The sequence below is a fragment of the Metarhizium robertsii genome (genome assembly GCF_000187425.2).
Source record: "Metarhizium robertsii ARSEF 23 chromosome Unknown MAA_Scf_1, whole genome shotgun sequence".
Lineage (NCBI taxonomy): Eukaryota > Fungi > Ascomycota > Sordariomycetes > Hypocreales > Clavicipitaceae > Metarhizium > Metarhizium robertsii.
The window spans coordinates 4,993,703-5,016,413 of record NW_011942149.1 but is presented as its reverse complement, the minus strand read 5'-3'; the positions used below and the strand labels follow the sequence as shown (position 1 = coordinate 5,016,413).

General features: G+C 52.3%; 3 protein-coding genes across 3 annotated transcripts; 2 read left to right on the top strand and 1 right to left on the bottom strand.

The window, feature by feature from the left end:
- Positions 1-5,082: 5,082 nt before the first annotated feature.
- Positions 5,083-10,555, bottom strand: MAA_02052 (endosomal peripheral membrane protein; the record flags this gene model as incomplete). Its single annotated transcript, XM_007820050.1, has 6 exons — positions 5,083-7,149; positions 7,208-9,688; positions 9,741-9,829; positions 9,890-10,270; positions 10,336-10,402; positions 10,478-10,555. The coding sequence occupies 6 exons, from the start codon at positions 10,553-10,555 to the stop codon at positions 5,083-5,085; spliced, it is 5,163 nt and encodes a 1,720-aa protein (XP_007818241.1).
- Positions 10,556-14,076: 3,521 nt separating this feature from the next.
- MAA_02054 (flavoprotein) lies at positions 14,077-15,858 on the top strand (the record flags this gene model as incomplete). Its single annotated transcript, XM_007820052.1, has 1 exon — positions 14,077-15,858. The coding sequence occupies one exon, from the start codon at positions 14,077-14,079 to the stop codon at positions 15,856-15,858; it is 1,782 nt and encodes a 593-aa protein (XP_007818243.1).
- Positions 15,859-19,713: 3,855 nt separating this feature from the next.
- MAA_02055 (uncharacterized protein) lies at positions 19,714-22,431 on the top strand (the record flags this gene model as incomplete). Its single annotated transcript, XM_007820053.1, has 1 exon — positions 19,714-22,431. One exon carries the CDS (start codon positions 19,714-19,716, stop codon positions 22,429-22,431), a length of 2,718 nt encoding a protein of 905 aa, XP_007818244.1.
- Between the last annotated feature and the right edge of the window lie 280 nt (positions 22,432-22,711).

Below are 22,711 nucleotides of genomic sequence, written 5' to 3'. Positions count from 1 at the left end.
TGGCGATGGATGGATATGTTTTGCATATTCTGTGACACTATCATACTCGGAGTATGTTGGTGGTAGGTGGAGATATTTCTACCCTTCCGCGTTTGACCACATGGCAGTTATTCAATCCGTGTTGCGTCAATTTCATTACGTCGGCAATGGATTTGTGCCGGCACTCGAGATCACGGCCCGGTCCCATGACACGTCCGGAATCGGCGGTTGGTGCCTGCGGGAGTCTTGGGGTGACATTCGGTCCAGGCTCTTTGTCTGTACCATGTGTTGCTCCCTCTCTGGACCATATAGCCGGGGTCCAAAACATGAATGTGGCTGTTTGGTTGGATAGGACAAGAGGGGCGTGCCGTGATGTGCATTACAGCAGATACACAAACTCCAGACAAGCCGGAGCGTAAAGGAGTGTCAAGATTGCATATTTCTCTGCAAGTCCATGTCGTACCCAACCGGTGAAAACATCGAGAAATGCTGCATAAACAAGGTGGTAGTTGAAGAGACTCGGAAGCCGATCGTCATCCAGGTTCTCACGACTACTTCCCAGAATGGTAATTGGGGTCAAGGATGGGTGGGCCAGAGAATCGCCAGGCTTCCAAAGTTCCTTTTTCCTTCGCTTGATGTTCACCATGAGACGGCACACGCCGGACCCTCCACTCACCCACAGCCAAAGTAACTTCAAAGCTTGAGACGTCTCTCTGCAGCATTTCTTGCCCGCCCCTCTCTGCTAGTAAGACGTCGTGTTACGACAACTGGGAAAGGGTCATGTCAGGACAAGGGTTGATAGGCTCGACCAGTGCTGCTGTACGAGAAGATGATGTAACCAGTCCACTCAGGCAATGCCTCCGGTTGGATGAACTGAATGGTCAGAAGAGGCTGACGGATAAGAGCATCGACAATCCCGGCGAGAAGTGCAGGCGCAAGGAGACGATTCTGACCAAGGTTAAGTAACTTAAACGTTCAAATTTTCTGAGAACCAATCCGCCAGACGGTATCTGCCATCTTCTCCATGTTGCCGCCAGTTGACAGGCTAAGAACAAGGTCTGAGTTGTCGCCCCGCCTGACTACGCTTAACTGGCAACAACGGGCTGGTTGGGGCTTCTGGTGGAAAGCGGAAGGAGCACAGCAGATTCCGGCAGATGATCCGAGTAGAGGTTAAGAAGGAAGGGAAGAAGGAAGGAACTAGGGGTAGATAATCTCAATCTCAAAGTACGCAGTAAGGAGGAGAAAACAAAAATAAGCCCCCCCAAAAATGGAAAAAATTTGCTCCCTGCATCCGCCAATCGCTCGAATTTCTCGACACAGACGCAGGATGTTGTCAACACGCTGATTTCATTTGTGATAGCCGCCGCTCCGTATAACTACCAGCTGATTATCATCTTATCACACCTCTTCAATTCGTCCGTAGGACTCCGCTGCAAGAGAACGTTGGGCCAATTTCGAATTTTGAGACCGTGCAAGCACACCACCTGCAAGAGCACAGTTCAATACTCACGTCTGAAAGAAACGAAGACGACTGTCCGCCCAATCGAATCAAGCACTGTAATCTTGTTCTCCATCGCCCTGCCACCCCTCGATCTTTGGCGGCCTAGCCTAATTGACCTTCCCAACACCGTGGGGGAAGAATGGGAGCAGCATTGGAGCAGAATACTAGGCAGACGCGCAGCCCGAGTTACGGACCTGTGATACTTGGATTCTTCGCCGACCTGCCACATCTGTCCACCTGACCCACGCCATCGCCGCATGGTCCGGTCCAGGACGGCTCCCCCAGGTCGCCAGAGCTCAGCAAGCTTCGCTACGTCTCGTTACCCCAAACATTCACGCATTTCTTTGTCTCATCGTGCTACCCCACACACACCAAATCCAACCGAGCCGGACCAACCACCTACCGCCGTCACCGACTCGGGAGACGTAGCGCTCCAGATGCCCCAATGCCGGCCAACGGAGCGCCGGTGCTCTCCCCGGAGGGGGCACTCGATTTACTAGATTTCTGGGGAGGGCGGGCGGAAGAGTTTGTGGAGGAGAGGCGCAGCTGACTCGAATCACAGGGCCAAAAAGTACGTAATGGGGCCGTATGTAACCGTTGTGCTTTGCCAAACAAAGCCTGGCATTGGCAGGCAGCACCAAAGTCCATGATGCTTCGCCAGGCCGTCCGACTGGCACACTTGATGCTTTTGTACGATCGGTGGGGACCGAAGGCGAGGCATGGCACGCCTAGCGAGTCACGAAGGTTGCCGCCCTGACACAATAAAACCACATGGGATCTTGGAATCTCTCAAGTCAGATCTTGCCTCCCATCCACACTCTCTTTCCTCTCCATCACCCCACAAGAACCGTTACACCTATAATACACAACTACTCATCTCTATGATCACGCCCATAACCTGGGGAAAGAGCAAACAACTTCTATTGGACAATGGTTTTGTGTGCTGTCTTCACTCCACCTGCGTTTGACCTCAACAGCCACCTTCGCAGCCCGAGTGCTCCATCATAAAGCAATTGAGGCGCCAAGCTTGCTTGGTTTCCAGCTATCAGGTCTATTTACACAGCATCGTCTAACGAGACCAGACATCATGGGTTCTCGAGGCACCATTGCTCAGCCAGAGGGGACACCTCGCTCCTGGTGCAGAGACAACTTCTTCCTCACTACCGACAAGACATTCCTCGACCCCAAAGCCGTGAACGAGGTGTTTGAATCGGACCTTATGTGGTGGAACGATCCCCTCGAGCTTAGCCAGATGCGCAAGATGCTTGACAACTGTCTCACCCTGGCAGTCTTTTATGTCCCAGACACTGAGGAAGAGATGATGAGTAAGTTTGTGCCCAACAATCTCTGAAAATCAACAGAGCAAGTACATGACATTCGAGAACCGTCTTTGGACCCTTTGTCTAACCTTTCCTTTTTCATTTTCTTCAAATTAGGCAATGGCGGCATGCCTCGATACATGAATAACGGCCCTGATTTCAGAATGATCGGTCTGGCTCGCATTGTGACAGACTACGTCAGCTTGGCGTACCTCACCGATGTCTTTATCATCGAGGAGTTCCAGCGTCGAGGCCTTGCCTCATGGATGATGCGTGCTCTGAAGGAGCTTGTTGACGAGTGGCCAAATCTTCGTGGCCTCATGCTCATGGCCAGTGACAAAGCTGCTGCTCGCATGTATCAGCGCACTCTCGGCGCGGTCGATTTTGATAAGGGCCCCTCAGCAGGGATGGTCATGTTGGAGATGGGAGGAAAGGGTCAAAAGGACGTTCCGGATGAGCATTAATTCGGAAAGAGGAAGAGAATGGAAAGACAGTGCGGAAAAACCGTCGCGTCAATGACCCGTCCGTATGGCTTGTTATGCCTCCTCCCCATCTCTACTGTTCTCTTTTTAGAACAATTGGCATCGGCCCGGAATTTCGATCAACGTTAGCATAGCAGTTTTTCTTTTTTTTTTAGCGTACGGCCTTGGACTGTGCAGCTCTCAGTTCAACGGCTCGTTTGTATGGTGGCGCAATGGGAGGCTGGACAGGATCCAGAGAGACATGGTCCTCAGGGAGCAGATAGGATGCATCAGAGTCGAAGGCTGATAGATCTCCACAAGCGACAAACGGCGCAATCCATCGCGTACTCCTGTCGCTGCCTTGGTTGTTGTTGTTGTTGTTGTAATTGCCACTGCCGTCGCCATCTTTCGTTTCGTCGTAGACTTCGAGCTCCGTGATACTAGAAGAATCAAGGGCATTTACACCCATGACCGATGCTGGGGTGCAATCCCATGCGCCAGTCTGCGGATTTTGCATGGCCGCGTGAGCTACAACAGGCAACTGCAGCTCCCTCTCCTTGACCATCTTGTCCAATCTTTCTCCCACACCCAGGGGCTCTTCTAAACTCGCATGGAATCCCGTGGGCGGTCTGAAGTTCAAACACACGATGAAGGCCTCCATACTGCTCGCCCTCGAACTTCTCGGCTTCGCCACGACCACCTTTTCGAAAAAGATCTTGAGCTGCGCATACAGCACGTCCACGTTCCGCCCTCTGAAGATCTTGGCCACAAACTTGCCGCCCGGCTTCAGCACGCACAGCGCCAGGTTCAACGCCGCGAAAAGCAGCTGGCTCTGCACGTAGATGTCCAGGTCATGCAGGCCGGTCACGTCGGGCGCGCCGTCACTCAGCACCAGGTCCACCGGGTGCGAGGCCTTGCCCTCGGCCGCGCCCTCGGCCGCGCGCTGCGCGTCGCGGCCCGGGTCCAGCGCCCCGAGGAGCAGCGGCACCGTCGCGGGGTGCGTGATGTCCGCCTGCAGCGTGGTGATGCCCGCCAGGGGCGAGATGGGCTGCAGGTCAATCGCCACGATCTTGACGTCGTCCCTGGGCCGGGAGGCCGCGTGCTGCGCGGCAATGGCGGCCTCGACGGCCGACGTGCCGCCGGGCGTCGTGGATGCCGGGAGCACGGAGAGCATGGAGCGCCGGAGGTGCGCTTCGCCGTCTTGCCATGACTTGAGCCCGAATTGCTCGTTTTTGATGAGCACCCGCGACAGCACTTGGGACCAGGAGCCGGGCGCGGCGCAGAGGTCGACTACGCGGGAGACGTTGGCGAATAGATTGAATTCTGGGGACGTTAGCCGCGTGTGCGTGTGTGTGTGTGTGACTGGGTTTGGACATGGGAAGACGTGACGGACCTTCGTCGAGCTGGAGGAGTTTGAAAGCGCTCCTGGCGCGCCAGCCTTGTTCTTTGGCGAGGCGGTAGTACGCATCGCGCTTGTCTTTGGACGATTTGCCCATTGTGAGGCGGGGACGGTGCTAGCTGGTGGGAGAGAGTTGGGCGTTGAGGTTGGATTTTCGGGGTTTGGTACGTTTTTTTTTTTTTCGCCTTTGGAGGTTTGATACCACCCCCGCGATAGTGGGATGGCGGGGATGGATTGCCCCGCAATTCTCTAGTATTTGCTACTTAAGTAGATGACAACCTAGACGACGACTTGCACTTCATATTCGCATGTTCAGTGTACCCATCTGCATGAAAGTGATTATAGTTGATGAGTAAACCGTCAGTTATGCTTTATTTATACCTTAAATGCTACAAGCCTGCATGTTATCGTACATCCAGCATTCTAAATGATCCCCAACTCACTGCCAACAGCCTCCAACGCCTCTCCCAGTAATCTCAAGATCGTGTCATCTCCGCCGACGCCTAATGCTCTTACCAACAAGGGATAAAGCCGCAAAAGGTGCTTCCTTCTTTCGCCTCTAGCCTTCTCTAGCGAAGGAATAGCCTCACCACGGCTTTCAAGCTCTACAAGCTTCGTCAATGTCCAGACTAGTTCCTTGCGCTGACTGAGTGGTTGTGGCATCTGTCCACGTAGTGGCTGGTCAGCGACATAGGCGCGAATGGTTAGTGCGCATCGGAGAATGAGAAATGGTGCTGCTATGCTGGCGATGCGGTTTCGAAGTGTGGATACCATTTCCTCTTGTTCAACTTGTTTATTTTTCCTTGATTTTTGTTTCATGGGTTCGAAGGCTGTTGACTCTACAGGGTCTTGGGCGGACACCAAGGAGAAGAGCTCGTCGAAAGCAACGTAGGCCATCCTCCTCCGTTGCGTGGGCGGAATTGCGACCGTACGACCTGGCCTCGGCGCGTAAAGGGAGTGTAGGCCATATTTGTCCTCTTTGTCTGGGAATTCTTGTTCTGTATGTGTGAAATTGTGAATGATGGAATTCTTAAAGAGGCTCTCGGCATACGATTTTCTGGTTTTATCGGGAATATCATCTGCGCCAAGAGATGGAATTATGAGGGCTCGAAGGCTGCGGAACGATGAAATGTCAAATGTTTCGTCCTCGTCAAAGGATGCTCCATCGGCATTCTCATCGCACTCCGCACTGAGGATACCATCTGCCACACCGACGACGGCAACCCAGATTTCCTGAACAGTGTTGCTGGGAATTCCTAGCGCCCTTATTTTTGGGAGTGTAGCCTCCAGTATGGACAGCACTGACGAGGTTGCTAGTCTCCAAGGCTGGACTGATTTTGTAGAGATGGGGAAGTCGTATTTCAAAGCAATTGGCTTGTGAAGAGCTGACAGCGCATCCGAAAACGCACCACTATTATAAATGTCCTTCTCAGACGCGTGGTTCAATATGAGAGTCTCGACAAGCTTCATACTGGCCTTGGACATGGCCACGTAGGTGCGTTTCGAGCCAGAGACATAAAGCTCTCGTTTGTACGCCAATGTGACAAACTCTGACACTTGTTTGATCACGGCTGATATCACGCCTTCCACATCGGTTCGGATCATTTGAACAGCTGCAAGTGTTTGAGTCTGCAGACTTGTAGCATGCTCAATGTCTGAAACATGTGTACTAACTGAAGCTTCTTCCACAGTCTGACGCAACAAGGTAAGCATGCGTCTTACAGTTTCAACAGTCAAATCTTCTTGAATTAGATTGTAGACATCTCGCAGTGCCGCGACGTACGCAACCAAGCAGTTCTGATTGTCTTCTGCTTTGTCGCCCACCGCCTTTGAGGTCGGAATGCCCCTTGACCACAAGTCCCACGCGAATTCAACCGTCATCTTATTGAAGATTGGTTTCTTGTTGTCTCCAGTTTGTGAGAGAACATGACTCAGGGCCTTGAAAGCAGCAGTATTGATCTCAAGAACCTTGAAATCAAGCAAGGTGGCAAAATGCCCAAGAAGTTCTCGCCAAAGCTGATTGAATGACGGATGAGCTGTGAGAACATCGATGTGATTGGCAAGAAGGCCGGAAATGCCATCAAGCACCACAACAGCAGTGCCGTGCCAGTCCACTTTGTCCCTTTCATTTACATCATCATTAGATGCGGCGTCAAGTTCTTCCTCTAGGGAACAAAGAAGTTTGAAAATGACCGACTTGATGCATATTGACCAAGCCTCTGGATTAAGGCGGCCGCCATTTGCATCAAAGATTCTCAACAATGTTTGAATGGCCGAATTTCGCAAGTCAAGACGCTCATCCGAGGCGACTGTGGCTAATCTGAGAAGTAGTAGCATCCACAAGGCAGCATCTGAGCCCTTTTGTGTGTGATCTGCTGCCTTTCTTTCTAGCTCGGACTCGTCAGATCCATTCAATAGATCCGCTCTGATCTCTAGAGAGTTTTCTTTTGCAGACAGAAAATCCGACAATACCCAGAAGAAGGTAACCGTCTGCAATGTTTTATCAGTATACACCACACGCCCATGAAAATATACCATGTAAACTCACCGTTAGCGCAATGTTAAGATCATCGTCCTGGGAGCAAAATTTGTACAACGTATCCACCAGAATCAAGAAGCAAGAATTAGGAAGAGAGGATAAAAAGTCCGAGCAAATAAGCTGCAATGAGCCGAACGCCGATCGAGTCAGCTTGGGTGATCGTGTGGAGAGCAATCCGGCCTCTGGACGCCGTCTACGTTCCTGAATAGCATTCGAGGTCACGAATCCGCTGCCAATGATGTCGAACGCAATATCCCAGCCACTCACCAGGCTCTCACCACAGCCCTCGACCAAACTCTTTAAACCTTCCAGGATGATTCTGTGAACCTCAATGTCTGTCGCCACACTGGCTACTGATGCAGAGCGAGCGTTCTGGTTAAGAGCTGTCAGTGCATCCCGCAAGGATGAAAGCAGCCTTAGCTGCACCGAACCTCTGCTGTCTTTCGGTATCGACGTTGTTGCCGTAGCTGCTTCGAGGATAAAGCGGGAGAGCGTCTCTGCAGCTTTAACCCTCACATGGGCGCCTAGAATGGGGGAATCAAGTGCGTGGATGATCTCATTTGTCAAGATATTCCAACCCGATGCCGCTGGGTTATTCATCAGAAGCCTTTCCAAGTTCACATTCGCGATTTCACCAAGTTTGGCCAGTGCGAACAAAAATTCTTGATTTGGCGATGCAGAAACAGTGGTGGAAAAGCTCAACACGCGGCGATGGCCATGGCCAAGCTGCTTCTGCGAGGACTCGATGGGTGACGGAGAAGCAGAGTCACCCGCTTCCGGTTTCTCTGGAAGGTTTTGCTCTAGGAGATTACACACCGCTTCGACTACTTCGACGAAAGGTGCGTTGGGGAAGTCAACAGTGCTTTCGATCAATCGCGAGGCAGCAGTTTCAACAGATCTTATCTCATTATTAAAGTTGGCCATTAATGAATCGGAATCACCGCCGTGTTCGGCTCCGCGGCCTATGGACGGGGTTCGACCAGGTGCCTTGCCAGTGGCAAACAATACGAAATCCGCCTGTTGCAAGGTCTCAAAGATGATGCCCCATGCTGAGCCCAAGGTTGGGCCAAGCGCAATCCCGAGGTTGAGAAGGGCTCGCAAACAGAGCAGATTCCGAGTGTTCAACGACACTGCGGCGGCGTCAAAGGAGACATTCCGTTGCTTTTCTGCTGAAGGAGAGGCCGGTGTTAATGTCTCAACACTTAAAAGACCACGGGCATTGCTGAAGAGTGTGTTTGCCGTGTCAGACGGGGTGCTGGGCGCCACAGATTTGGGCTGGCCCGAGTTCATACAAGCAGTGAGCAAATTAGGCGGCACAGCAGACTTGCCCAGTGTTGACAAGAAGGCGTCTCTAGGAGTAGTAAGCTGCAGCAGGCCAGATACATGGGCAAATCTCTGAAACGATCGCACCAGGCTGTGATAATACTCGGAATCGAGAGCAGCGTATAAGAATGTAGAGAACGTTGCAAGAATGGCAGGCCAGCATTCATCAACAATGGCGGCGCAAATTTTGATGTCCGGGTACATTGGGTGATCTTTAAGTTGAAGCGGATTGACGGGAACCGGATTCTTTTTAAAAGAAGCTGTCCGTTCTAAGCCTGCTAATTTCTTCTCCGGCAGATCAGAGGACGCGGGAGAGTCTCGACCAGAATCGTGCTTCGAGGCCTTGCGGCGGCTGCGGCTCTCGCTAGGGACCGTAAGGGGTAGGATAAACTTGGCCAAACCGTCAGATAAAGATGAGAGACACGACAGAATCAGGCTGTAGACGTATGATTCGGGGATGGACGGCGGGTCGGTCTTGTCAAGTTGGTCAATGCAAGGTACTCTAATAGAGCTCCATTGAGTGCTGATGCCCGTGTTTGAAGCTTCAGAATTGATGGAGCTACTAATTATGCCACTCATGCCGGCCTCAAGCATCGCCTGATCTGTGGATTGAGCAAGATTTGTCGACGGATCGGACATTGGCATGGTAGACTGATGACCAAGCCCGATTACTGCAGGCTTTTCTGTGCTTAGCCTAACAAAGGTTGCTGCCAGTGTCTTGATGATATCCCTCTCCCCCTTTTTGTCATCATACAGGGAGAATATCTTTCGCACCAAGACGTAGTCGCTAAATATGCTTCTGAATACTTCCATGCAGAGTGCTCTCTTCCACAATGCCGAATCCTGGTCCAGTAGGTGTGTGAGGATTTCCAGAGCGTCACCGCATTCCTTTGGCAAAATGTCGATGTGTCTTCGCAGCATTGTGTACAGAATGCGGACAAGCCTGACTGTGGTAGCAAAGGAAGGCCTGCCCTTGAGAGCGCTGACAATGAGAGGCATTACTCTGACGCGAAGAATATGGGCCTGCTCAGCGTGTGTAGTGAATACAGAGGCGTGATTTGTTATGACAGACTCAATCAGCTCCAGCCCGAAGGTTTGTGGAAGGCTCGAGAATCTCAAGAACTCGGGTCTCTGGTTCTCAGTCATGAGGCATAGGTCGTTGAAGATCTACCATGCCGGTCAGCTACATTCGTCTTCGGAATTGTATGAGATAGCCTACTCTGTATGCATCAAGAGCCGCTGCACGAAGCTGAACCGTCCCATCCGCAGAGGGCGCTTCACCAACCACCGGAGCATCTGGTCCATTCTCTGAGCAACTTGTCAGCCATCAATAGGTATTGTAGCGTCCCCCGCAAACCAAGAACTTACTATCTTCTGAAACAACTTTATCAAATACCGAAACAACCAACTGCTGCAGCGTTGCGGCACTTGTATTATTCACAATCGCATTCTTGCTACTTTGCAAAATGAAGCAAATGTTCAACGCTGTCACTAGCAAATTCCCATTCAACTCGGCAGAGTAGTTCTGCAGCAAAGACGGCAGAGCCTGCAGAATCTTGAGCTGAACATCTAGCCCAGCAGAAGACGCCTGCATCAACGCCTCCAGGACTTGGTTGAGCTTGGACTTGGGCAAGGCCTTGGCGACGATGAGCCGCTGGAGGCATACAATGGCGATGGCGGTGAACTTTGCGTTTTTCGTCCCGCATGCTATGATGAAGGGGTTGACAAAGTTGGGTTTTTGCGAGAGCACTGGACACACGAAATGGTTAGATGACGACGGATTCGAAAGAGCTTGGCTTTGACAATGCGCATACATTCTGGGGCTGCTTGCTCAGATACGCTGCCAAGCTGCTTGAGCTCCTCAAGAGACTTTTCAGCCGCCTACAACGGAGTATCAGCACACTTTCGTACATGATATAACTCGATTTAGCGTCACGCGATGCGCTGCAAGCGTACCTGTCTCAAGTCATTATGCTTCCTCTTGCTCTCGTGTATGAGGTTCGCCAACTCGTTGGCGAGCAGTTGCGTCGTCATGTTAGGCTAGCCCGCGCGAAAACCCGCCCGTACGTACGCAAAGAACCCCGTTTCTCATCCATGCAGCTTCAGGGATTAGCCGGCGCGCAGTTATTTATCCAGATGAGATTGCGGAATTTAATGTTCAACCGATGCACTGTTGGTGTTGACGTATGACACGAGAGACGGCTGTGTGAGGTGTGGTGCCTGCCAACAAAGGGGACGTGGCCGGTTCAGGCCCACATGCACCCGCACCTTCTGACGTTAGAAGAATGGGTACGATAACTGAGGTGGTTGAGGGTTCGAACCCCTGGCATAGCGTTGGAGTACTTTTTTCCCTTTGGGTTTCGTCCGCTTGACTTGTATCATGTTTTTTTTTTAATAAAAATAAACCTTTTAAACATGGTTTATTTACACTTTTAGCTTAAAGATATCTATTTTTTAATTCTTGAAATCTTCGCCTTTTTTTTTTCGCAATATTACGCGGAGTACTAAACATACGGAGTATTACTAGTAGGCGCAGGTATCGACACAGCTCCACATTCATGCGCGTCGTCGGATGTACTATATCGCGTGACAAGACTCTCTCTGCCCACTTAGCATCGCTTCTCCTTTCCTGCAGCGTATCTAACTAAGAAGTCAGTTTCGTGCTAGCATTGAGTCTCCATATGTACACATCAGAAAGATGGTGCGTGTTGATTGAAATACGAATAGTTATAAATAGGTGCCAGCTCTATGGCATAACAACTCGAGGCAATCCAACGTATCTAAGCGGATGACAATCCAAGTTCATACATGATTCTTTTCTCCGTGAACCCCCCATTATCGAAGATAAAGAAGGACTTAAGCCCGTGCCACGTGAATCTATGGCAATGTGACGAAAATCATGGCAGAACCAGCTCTGCGAGTCTAGCGGCCGGACGGCCAGTGCAGCAACATGCGCTTTATTCTAAAATTGCTTCAAAATAGCGCATTAAAAGGCTTTTTGCTTCGTAAATAAGTAAACAAGCAAATGATTTCAACACCAATCACCAAGTCGAGCTCGGCTCCTCCCAAAATACAAAAATATCCTCACAGCACTGGGGAACGCGTTAGCTAAAGCCCGTTGTTCCATGTCGAGTGTAGGGAGCTGACTCACCGACGCCAAAGCAAACTTCAAATCCAGTCATGAACACGTGAACGCTTAAACAGGAGCGTTGGTGAAGAGGTAAGAAACAGATTCACCGTTGTGTGTGCGGCGGATAGCCTGTTTAGAGTTAGTTGTGAGCTGATCCGATCTTGGTCGACGAAAGTTTTCATCGCACGTACCTCTGCCAGAGTAGCCGAGACGTCAATCACCTTGAGTTTGGGACATCTTTCAGTCTTATCACCGAGGGGGACGGCTGCAGAAATTGTTAGCATGGTATTTTTGATAGGCCAGAATAAATAATCTCAAGTGTAGCTCACTGTTTGTGACAACCAAGCCGGCAAGGCAGGAAGCGTTGATGTTCTCGATCGCCTTGCCACTCAGAATGCCATGAGTGACAATAGCGTAAACCTCCTTGGCACCGTGCTGGTTGACAGTCTCGGCAGCCTTGACAAGCTGTTGCAGAATGGTTAGTCCATGCGGCTTCAAAGGAAAAAAAAATGGAGGAGAGGATGAGTTTGCATACGGTGCCGCACGTATCAGCCATGTCATCGACCAGGATGGCAACCTTGTCCTGAACATCGCCAACCAGAACCATGCGACCAACGACATTGGGGCGAGGTCGCTCTTTGTGAATGAGAGCAAACCCGACATTCAAGCGGTCAGCAATGGCAGTGGCTCGCTTGGCACCGCCGGCATCAGGGGAGACGATGACGCAGTTTTCTGACTCCAGATTCTCGCGGATCCAGCGAAGAACGGAAGGCTCAGCATAGAGGTTGTCGACAGGGACGTTGAAGAAGCCCTGAATCTGAGAGGCGTGCAAGTCCATGGTAATAACGTGATTCTAATAAAGGGGAGTTAGCAAAGATGGTCAGAGCTTATAATCGGGCGTTGATGAGTTTTACATACGCAACCAGAGACTTGCAACATGTTGGCAATGAGTTTGGCACTAATCGGCGCACGCGACTTGTCCTTCTTGTCCTGGCGAGCATAAGGAAAGTTGGGGATGACGGCAGTGATGCGACGAGCAGAAGCAGTCCGGCAAGCATGGATCATGATGAGCAATTCCATGAGCCCGTCGTTGACGTCTCCGGGGGCAGTCGACTGAAGGATGAAGACGTCTTCATCTCGGACAGATTCTCCAATGGACACACTAGTCTCTTGATTTGAGTAGTTGAGACTCATTGTGTTGGCGACATTGATGCCCAGCCTGGGGTGAAATATCAATCAGCCAACGACGCCAGGTGGATACATGATGAATGATGTGCCAGTGCCACACATTTTGGCATCAGTTGCAAAGGCGAGGGGGGGAAAAGAATGCATACCGACTGGCGACTTTGGCACTCAGATCCGGGTGAGAGCTCCCCGAAATGAGCTTGATTTCGTTTGCCATTTGGTCCAACATGGCCGGTGATGTTCGGCGGGGAGGGGGAAGTCGGGAAGGAGCGCAGATGAAGTCGATCGAGGTCAAGTGGGAGAAATTTTTAGCGGCACTCAGAAGGCTGCAAGTGTCGCGGGCTGCGGGACCAGACTGGGATTGATCCCTCTGAGACTCGAGTGAGACCAGGACTGCGAGGGGGGCCTATGCCTCTTTATCTTTTGGCTGTCGGTACTCAATTACGCACTTGATACAGGATAGGTATGGAAGTATGCGACGAGCGAGGACTCTACTACGCTCACGAGCTGCTCATGGGTGCGAGGCGTCAAAAGTTTTTTTCTCTAGACGTCGGCCGGATCAAGCCATTCGCTCGCCTGGGGCCGATGGATCAATCTCCAAGTCACTGCCGCCAAAACCAGGTGCTGCCCGCTGCCGGTCTCTCTGCTCCTCCCCATCTCCCTCGGCGCCGAGTCATGTGATGGGACGTTGCCTGAGTGCCAATTGAGACCTCTGGTGGACCGTAGGCGCATGTCTGGTAACTACTCCGTACTTGATCACGCACCAGTGACGGCTCGCAGCGGCTATGCTAGGCTGGGGCGTCTGCAGTGCGCTAGAGCGGCTGTCAGCCCACTAACATGGAACCAGACTGGACCGTTCCAGACGCGCTCCCAGAAGCCCAAAGCTAAAATCCACAGACAGCACTTCACCATTGCTGACGTCTTTTCGTCGTCACTTCGACCCCCCGCCAGTTCACCCGACACAATCGAGCACTAGCATCATCGCCCGTCAGCGACTCCGGCAAGAGAACGCCGTCAGCCCGTCGTCTCTTCTCGCCACTTCTTCCTTCTGGGCTCAATTGCGGCCGCTGCGTTGCATGGTGGTGCGGCGCCTGGTGTCGGCGCTGGTGCCCAAAGCTGCCCGCAACTCTGCCGTATCGCACACACACTCGTACTCACACAGACACAGACACACACCGCTTCTGCCAGGCGGTTCGACAAGAGACCTCACCATGTCCTGTGCCCCGACGACCATATCACCATGGAGAACTTGTCGTTTCTTCCGCCACGGTTAACGTCGTCGGCGTCATCGTGCTCGTCCCTCAACGACATGTCCTTGAGAAATCGCAAGTTGCGCCTGCTCGTTGCTGCCACGGGACCCCGTGACACATCGTGGGCCCAGGCCCTTGTCGTTCGACTCTCCAAGAACCCCCATATTGAGATGCGCGCCATCGTCGACGACGTCGTTCCCCGGCTCACACAGACCATCATTGTCCTGGAGAACCGAAGCCTGGCCGCGGGACAGTGCGGACGCGCCGACGACGTCGAGTTCTTTCGCCAACAAGCCTTTGACCTGGTCGAGTGGGCAGATCTGCTCGTCTGCGTTCCCCTGGATGCAGATGGAATTGCCAAGATGCTGGCCGGCATTGCCGACACCTTCCTCGGAGAAGTGTTCCGGGGGTGGAATATTCAAAAGAGCATCGTGCTCGTCCCGGGCATGAGCACACACATGTGGTCGAATCCAGCCACAAAACGACAACTCAGTAAAATACACAGAAAATGGAATTGGATCCGGGTCATGACGCCCATCCTGTGGCACTACGAGGGGCAGATGAACCCCAAACGGGTCCCCAACTGGAATGGCTTCAACGAGGTGCTTGGAATCATCAAAAACCAGGCAGATTTACTAGGCCTCGGCCGAGATGTCGAAATCGCAACCAGCGCCGCCGTGGTTCCCGACACCAACGATGTCCAGATTCGCTCCAAGCTACCGCCTGAAATATGGACAATGGTGCTTGATCACGCCGGCGACTGGGAGCTCGCCAAAGCACTCGGCATGTACACCAACCTGCCCATGCCAACGACGTGGTCACTCGAACCCAAAGATCCCACCGACCCTCTCAAAGTCTACGAGCACCAACTCGAATGGACGGTCCTCACCGGAAACCCGGCTGCCATATGCAAGAAGCTGTCGCAATCTCCGCCAAACTTCCAGTACGTGCCAGCCTTGGTCGTCAAACTCGTCATACGCTTCGCCCTCATCGACGTCCTGGCTTACATGGAAGCCAACCGCCCCGAGCTCTTCAGAGCCTTTGACGGCACCACCCTCCCCACCAATGCATCGGCGTACTACCCACGAACCGACGTCCTCGACTTTTGGAAACAGAGCAAGTGGTTCCGCGACGAACACATGTACGACGCGGAGGCCGTCGACGGGGCCTCCAAGAACGGCCACGTCCGCATCCTGGATTGGTGGTGGCGCCGCTCCGGTCTCCCGCTCCGGTATACGGAAACAGCTCTCGAGCAAGCCAGCGGGCGCGGACACTTGCTCGTCCTCGAGTGGTGGCGCGATGCCGCGGCGCAAGACGAAGAGATTGTCCTCCGACCAGGCCGGTCTCTTCTCTGGGCCTCGCAGTACGGGCAGGCGGACGTTCTTCAATGGTGGGACGCCTCAGGGATACCCGTTGCCCACGGCGATGGCGTTGCCAAAGTCGCATCGCGCTGGGGCCAAGTCCAGGTCCTCGAGACGTGGCGCCGTCTCAAAGGCGACAACAAGCTCGTCTTTGATGCTGAGGTTTTGCTAAGCTCCACCATCCACCAGCATGTCGACGTGCTGGAGTGGTGGCGCAGGTTTGCGCACGGCGAGCTCGAAGGCATGGAGGGGAGGAAGCAACCCGTCGAGTTCCGGACGTGTAACATTGAAGAGGCACTGGAGGATAGCATTGGCGATCCGGACCAGAACCCGGCAAGGAAGTGGTGGGCACGGTATGGTTTGGATCTACGCATGAGGAACGAAGAGTGGCTGCAGACGAGATACTTGTAACGCGAGGACTGGCATAGGCGTTACCGGGGATTTTTTTCATCGCACGTTGGGCGTTGTGTGTGTGTGTTTTTATTGCATCTTTTTCTACTGATTCTTTTGCCCGGGGCTTTTGTATGCAAGGCGTAAGGGGGCAAAAGGCTCAAGTTGTTTTGTTTCCAGGCAGCACACTCATCGTACCACATGTTAGGCATAGTACTAAGATATGAGCAGAAAATGAGACAATGCACAAAAAAAAAAACAAGGGAAAAAAAAGTCATCATCTCGTCCCTAGTAGTATTGGTGTTTCAGGCAAGTGTCAAGAGCCGGCATGAATGCAAAATCCCTGATAATTAAACTGTCAGCCATCCAAGTCGACGTGTGTATCGCAATGGCAGCGCCCCTGTTGGCCAGCATAAACCTTTGCGCGGTATCATATCATGGCTCGCTATTATTTTCCGGCACGGCGTCATGCCATTATCGTTCCACCTGGCTATAACACCGTCTCAAAGGCTCTGTCCTACTCGGTACGGGGTCCGGCGCGGGCATCCGGGACGTCCCGAATCCTGGTTGAGTATGATTGCGCATGGAGTCTTTTCGCGTCACTCCATAGAGTTATTGCATCTTGGCGTGTTTCGTCGCGAGCAACCCCATCGAATTACGCTGGGTAGCATCTGTACATATGTAAAAGAGTTTAGAAAGGAACAAAAGAAAGGGCCGCTACACATACATTGTAAGTGCACGCTCATAGTACTACGCCAATGGTCAGGGAGCCTGTGGCGCCATCATCATCCTTGGCGCGGCTGCAACCACGGGAAGCAAAGAAAAGGTCTTCTTAACCTGTCCCGCCCAAGCTGTCGGGTCGCCAGTGCGTCGGGTTAGGTAGGACGACTGATTTTCTTTAGCCTTTTTTTTTTCTCCTGGCCGGCAGGGGCTTTGTGAGAATTGAAACTCGCTGTTTGCCCGCCAAGGTTTTGTCCCTTGTCCACGTAAATACCATGCTAAGCTTCTTCGGACCTCGTCTGTTGTTTGCCCAGGACGCCACACAGGACCCTGGGGGGGTGGCCAGGGGTTGGTGATACTAGTTGTGGAAACATGGCATTATCGACATGGCACCATCAGGTTGGGCCACGGGGACGATGACCGTATTCACCACGGTGAGAAGCTGACGATGCATACAATGTTTTGTATGCATGCACATACTCGCTACTCCTGACGCCGTATGGAAACCTGGACAGGCATGATCCAATCCGCCAATCCAGGACAAAGGATTCAAAAACTACCACGTATACCGGTAACGAAAGCAAGCATTGAGATTGAATGCGCTCCACACACGACAGCTGTTTGGCCGGCAACCGACGCGCCGACAAGCGGGAGGTGTTGTGGGCGGTCAAGGGATTCGACTTGGGATGAATTTTGTTTCGTGGGCCAATTAATTTGCGCTTGTCTTATACCCGCCTTGAGACGAGACGATTTCCGTGCTGCTGACGTTCGCTTGTCGGCTGTCTGTGTGGCACCGCACGCTCTTTGGCCTTGAGGCCCTTCCCTTGACCATGCTCTTCTAGAAATACGGAGCTTCCATCTTCCATGCAGGGGCCGGGGGGGGGGCCCGAGTCAGAATGCACATGGACTCCTCATTTCTTCGTTGCTGAAACTCTAAAGAACGGATTGTACCAGCTCACATTCGCTACCAGCCAAGTTGTAAAAGGGGTCCAGCATGGGGGCCCTATGTCCTCCGTAATATAGTCATCTGCAGGTGGGCAACTTCATTTTGGCAGTCGTGTGCATGCGCGGGGTGCACTTGTGGTTGCAGCCATGGCTATAGTTGGTGTGGCTTTCTTTCTGTCCATCCAGATATATAGGGGAGGGAGCCTTTGTTGAGCAACGCCAAAGTCGAGGAACCCGGGAATCATCGCCAGGGCCGAGGGTTTCTCGTCCGTGCAGCCATCCTTTCCATTCCATTCCAAGAACAAGTGCCCGTTTCGGAGGCACACACAACACCGCAGCGTGTACTCAGCATGACGTTGCCGACGGCCTAGCCGTGCCCGCTCGTGATTCCGGTGAGAGTCAGCAGCCCATCCAGCCTTGTGTTGGGCTGGACATGTCGGGGCCACGCTCTCCAAGGCCAAAGAATAGTACTCCGTACATGGCATTGCAAATCCTTCTGGAGCCAATCTGCCTCACTGCCGATGTTGTCGTACAAACAAATAAACCCCTGGCTATACCAATGCAAAAAGTCTGTCCGCCACGGTCTTGGTCATGGCGAGCAACTCGGGCTGGAGCCACGGGCCAGACCCAAATATTAGCGGAGAATGGCCGTTGTCCAAAGAGCCTCTGGCGTGTTTGCACGAGCTGGCTTCGTAGAAACAGAGTCTGACTATTTGATGTCCGGTCCGTTGTGTTAAGCCACCGCCGCCACAAGGCAAACGCCTGGCGGTTCAGAGTTCGCGCGTAGTAGACTTGACGCTTTGACTTGCCCAGATATCTGATCCAACGTTGTCTTTTCCAACGAGAATCGCCGCCACTGTTGTACAATCGACTGGCAGCCGGCGTCGTTTAGCAGACCCTTGTCATACAATATGCAGGCGTCCTTCACCTCAGCAGAAGCGGGACTTGGCTGAGCAAACAGTGCCCTGCTCCTCGCCCAGGTTCAGTGGCCGTCTTTCCGAGCAGTGGGTTCCGTGTTGTAGTATTTCGGAGCAAGCAAGACTGAAAAGCCCGCTTACGGAGCTTCAATCGCCATCGAGGCTGGCGTTCCTGCTTCAACCCCCTGGCTCTGAGCGCGCAGCATGGATCATAGAGGGCCTCCTTGGTGTTGAAATGCACAAACCATCTCCCAGTCAAGTTAGTGTAAGCGGCACAACGCCGCCATCTTTACCACCCACCCACGCGACAGCAACAAGCCGGGAGGCTTGGACCAATCCATCACGGGCTGGGTGACCCCAGACGAGAGGGCAGCCACTCAACGCCAGTACCAGAGTCGACCCATCACAGTCCGCTGAAAAGCTAAAGGTTGCAACCTTGAGTGGCATGGCAGTAGGAGTCCGCTATGTACGGAGTAGTAGTTGGCAAGTTGGGACGGCGCGGTTTGACTGATAAAAGGCCGTGAGCCGTTTCCCACAGTTCAGATAGAAACACCTCAGTATAATAGGTTGCGTGTGTCGCGCCCATGCTGACGTCGATTTATTATTCCTCTGAATCCTCTCGCACACTGTCGCTCGTCGAATGCGTGTATGTATCTTTTCCACCATCTATCTATTCCTGTGTTTGCCCCGAGCGAGGTGCACCAAGATCAGCAACATCCCTAGTCGGAATAATCGCCGCCATCTGCTGCCCAACATCCTGGCAATCAAGCCTCTCCTCTTCCAGCATCCCCTTGCTCGGCGTCTGCGGTCGTGGATTGCTTCTAATTAGATGGTGGGGAGGCAGGCACATGCATCTCATTTAGCAGTGTCCGGCTATCGAAGCCTGGTCTTGACAGTTCTTGTCCCTTTCTTGAGAGACCTCATCTCAATTCTCTTTTTCTATTCCAAAAACTGTCAATTGAATGGTTTCCGAGTAAAACGACCACATGTCCAGAGACCTTGTCACCCTCAAGACAGCTATCCTTGTATTTAGTTTTCGAGTTTCACCTCATCACGCCAAGAGTTATCAGACTCACCAGATTTACCAGTGGACCAGTCTAATCTCGAAAATAGCAGAAGTCGTCGAATGAAGTCGCAACTTGACGAAAATCGGTGGCTATTTGGGAAGAGAACTCCGACAGAAACACCTCTCTCGCCCTTTCTCACATGACCTCCTTCATCACCCTCGGTTTCCGCTCGAGTTAGCAAATTTGGGAAACTGCCTTGCAGCTTCCCGCTTGGACGCGGCGGAAAGATGGCTAGGTTTTCCTTTTCCTTCACCGGCCGCAAGAAGCAAAATGTACCACCTCCCCCAACTGGACCGCGCATGAGCAAGGCGCACAAGATTTTAGGTTCTACACCACTGAACATCGATGCTCCAGGTAGCTGGGACGATGTGTCTTCCTTAACGACTAGTGACGACAGGTCTACAACCACCGGTGCCAGTTATTCCGAGTCGGAGCTGCGAGGCCATGAGTACGAACATCGGGTTGCCATTGCCAGGTCGGATGAGGACTGGGGCGAGGAATCAGACATCATTCCTCACCCTTTGAAACCCGATGCTATCAGTTTTGGAAACCCTACTGAAAGCGTTAGAACAGATACAACCGGAGCATTGAGAAAGAGCCAATCATCCTCCACGATCCGATCATGGTATGATAAGTCGAAGCTGCCACTATCAATTTCTCAACAAACGTCCTCATCTGCCATTGCGAAGGGGTTGCCGCCTAATTTCCAACCAGGACTCAACCCAACCGGCGTGGAGGAAGGATTCAGGTCCAAGAAGAAGCCTGCAAAGTTGATGTTTTCTCGCACAGCTCGAAAGGGAAGCGATTCAACATGTAAAGACTCAGTTGCAGAGTCAGGCCTCGATCGCATGCTGCGTTCGCCATCCATCATCTCCTCCTTTTCCGTCATGTCAACAAGGTCTCGTGAGTCACGAAGATTTCGAAAGAAACATACCAAGGAGGATCCCCCCTCTCCAATTCCCGAACCCCCCCGGCCAGTAACCAGTGGCAGCAACCGAATTGGTCGTGGGAATACTCGAGAGCTCCCCTCGCTCTATAGCCACTATGAACAGATGTCCCTGAGAAACGTCATGAGACAAAAGTCTACTCCTAGCTTGACCATGACTGAAAATGGAATCTTGACTCTCCAAAACGTGACGGAAGTACCTTATGACGGTCACGAGGCAGAAGTAGCCGTCCATCAGCCACAGAAACCGGCGTCTCAGAACCCCAAACTGACCATCTTCCCCAAGGCCGATTTGCAGTCATCATCGCCTGAAAGGAGTGTCACAAGGTGCCACACCAAAACGTCGAAGGCATCGAAAAGTCTGGACAGATCCTTGGAGGGCGCTGACTTGCTACAAACCAGTGTGTTGATGCTATCTTCGGATTCTGAAGAGGACGATGCCGAACCGCGACCACCAGTAGTCCGACCATCAGCACCAGCGCCCTTGAGAAAGCCGTCAAAGTTGGAAGCCAGAGCACCACCACTCGAAGAATGCCGGCCCAAGATGGTCAGTGATCCGAAACCTAGCGAGGAGCGGGCCAGTCAGTCCACCAAACTAGGCAAGAGAAGAAGCGTTTCAGCATCGAATACATATGTTGCGAGGCCAAGCCCAGAAAACCGTCTTCGGGCTCCTACTGCAATGAGTTCGAGGTCTGGGACTCCTCTCGGAAGCTTCTCCCCCGCCATCCCTTCCCCCAGAACTTCAGTCATGTCATACTCTTCGGTAAATTCAGGAATGACTTGGCAGGGGAAACCTGGATATGGAGTACAGGAAGCTCGTGCCATGACCGTGTTTCCAGCTTGGCGGTCTCCCGGCGCGGAGCTTGAAGAAAAGCAGGATGAAGCTTCCAACACAACCAGTAGAATGTCCAGGCAACCTATACTCAATCAAACCTCGTCGACGGATCAACTGACACCACCACTAAGTCCAACCTCCGTGGACTTTTACATTGGCTCGGCGCACTCGTCCATCGACGGCCCCGGAAGCCATAGTCGACTAATAGCTGTCAGCCATCAAGAGGAAGTGCTTCTCTCGGCATTACGACAAAAGCAGCAGGCCATGCGCAGGGCGTCTATGTCTCAAGTGTCAGAAGAGAGTGAAGTTGACAGTGTCGCAGGTATTAAAGGCCAGCCTGAGAATTGCCGTCGGGAGCAACAGGGTATGGAATCTGACATGTCGAGTGACGATGCACAAACTCTGGCTAAGGAAGGCCATCGGAAGGAACATCAGGCAAAGGAGTCGCAAACAACCATCACCGGTTCGACATTTGAATTCGGATTCCCAGCTCCCCCGTCTTTCAAGGAAGACACCAATACACACAATGAGCAGAGTCCCAGACGCCTCGAGTCCTCTGGCGTTCATCCTCCTATTCATACAGAGGGTATAGTCCTTCGCAGCGATTCCATTCCTACAAGCCCTGTCGGTCCTCCTCCAACCCTTGCGTTGCCGAAACTTCCAAAACACGCAAGGAACTCCAAGTCTTTGCCGAGCCGCGACAATGACAGCACTCAAAGTCAACGAGATGTGACTTTGTATTTTGATGATTCTGAACCAAGCCCAGATTTATCAGATATTCAAGGCTGGGAATCGGCAACCGCCCCAACCACAAATGCCGTATCTCCTGATGCTCCGCTAGCTACATCTTGGCCTGAACATGAAGGAGGTCAAGCAAGTGGCAAACAAGTGCTCCCTTCTTCGAAATTAGAATCACAGTCGTTCCTCTACTGCGACGGTTTCTCTGAACTAAATGTCAGAAATCAAGCACCCAACCAAGAAAAGGAGGCAACTCCCAGTGGAGACAAAGACATTCCCCGCCCTGACAGCCCCATCTCCCCTGAGGCATTCCCAGCTGTTCCCGCGAGAAGAGTAACGTTGGGCAACATGGCGCGCTTAAGCGCAGTTGGGCCTAGTCTTTTCACAACTGCTGGAGCCCCAGGACGGCGGGGAGATGATGATTAACTTTGCCATGACAACTGTAATGATGGATATACACTTACCAATCCGGTATCAACTTTTCTTCTTCAAATGGGATTCTTTCAACCCCTTTTCTCTTTTGTTTTCTCTAGGACAGAGTGTCGAGGCAACGTGCCGGCATGAATCTTAGAGCACCTATGTATTAGCCTCAAATATTGGACATCTTTCACCTTATCCGGGTGCAATCTTCGTTGCCCGGCATATATCATGGTATGGTGACGGCGACAATGATAGAAAGTATGAATACAGCGACTCTTTTCTTCTT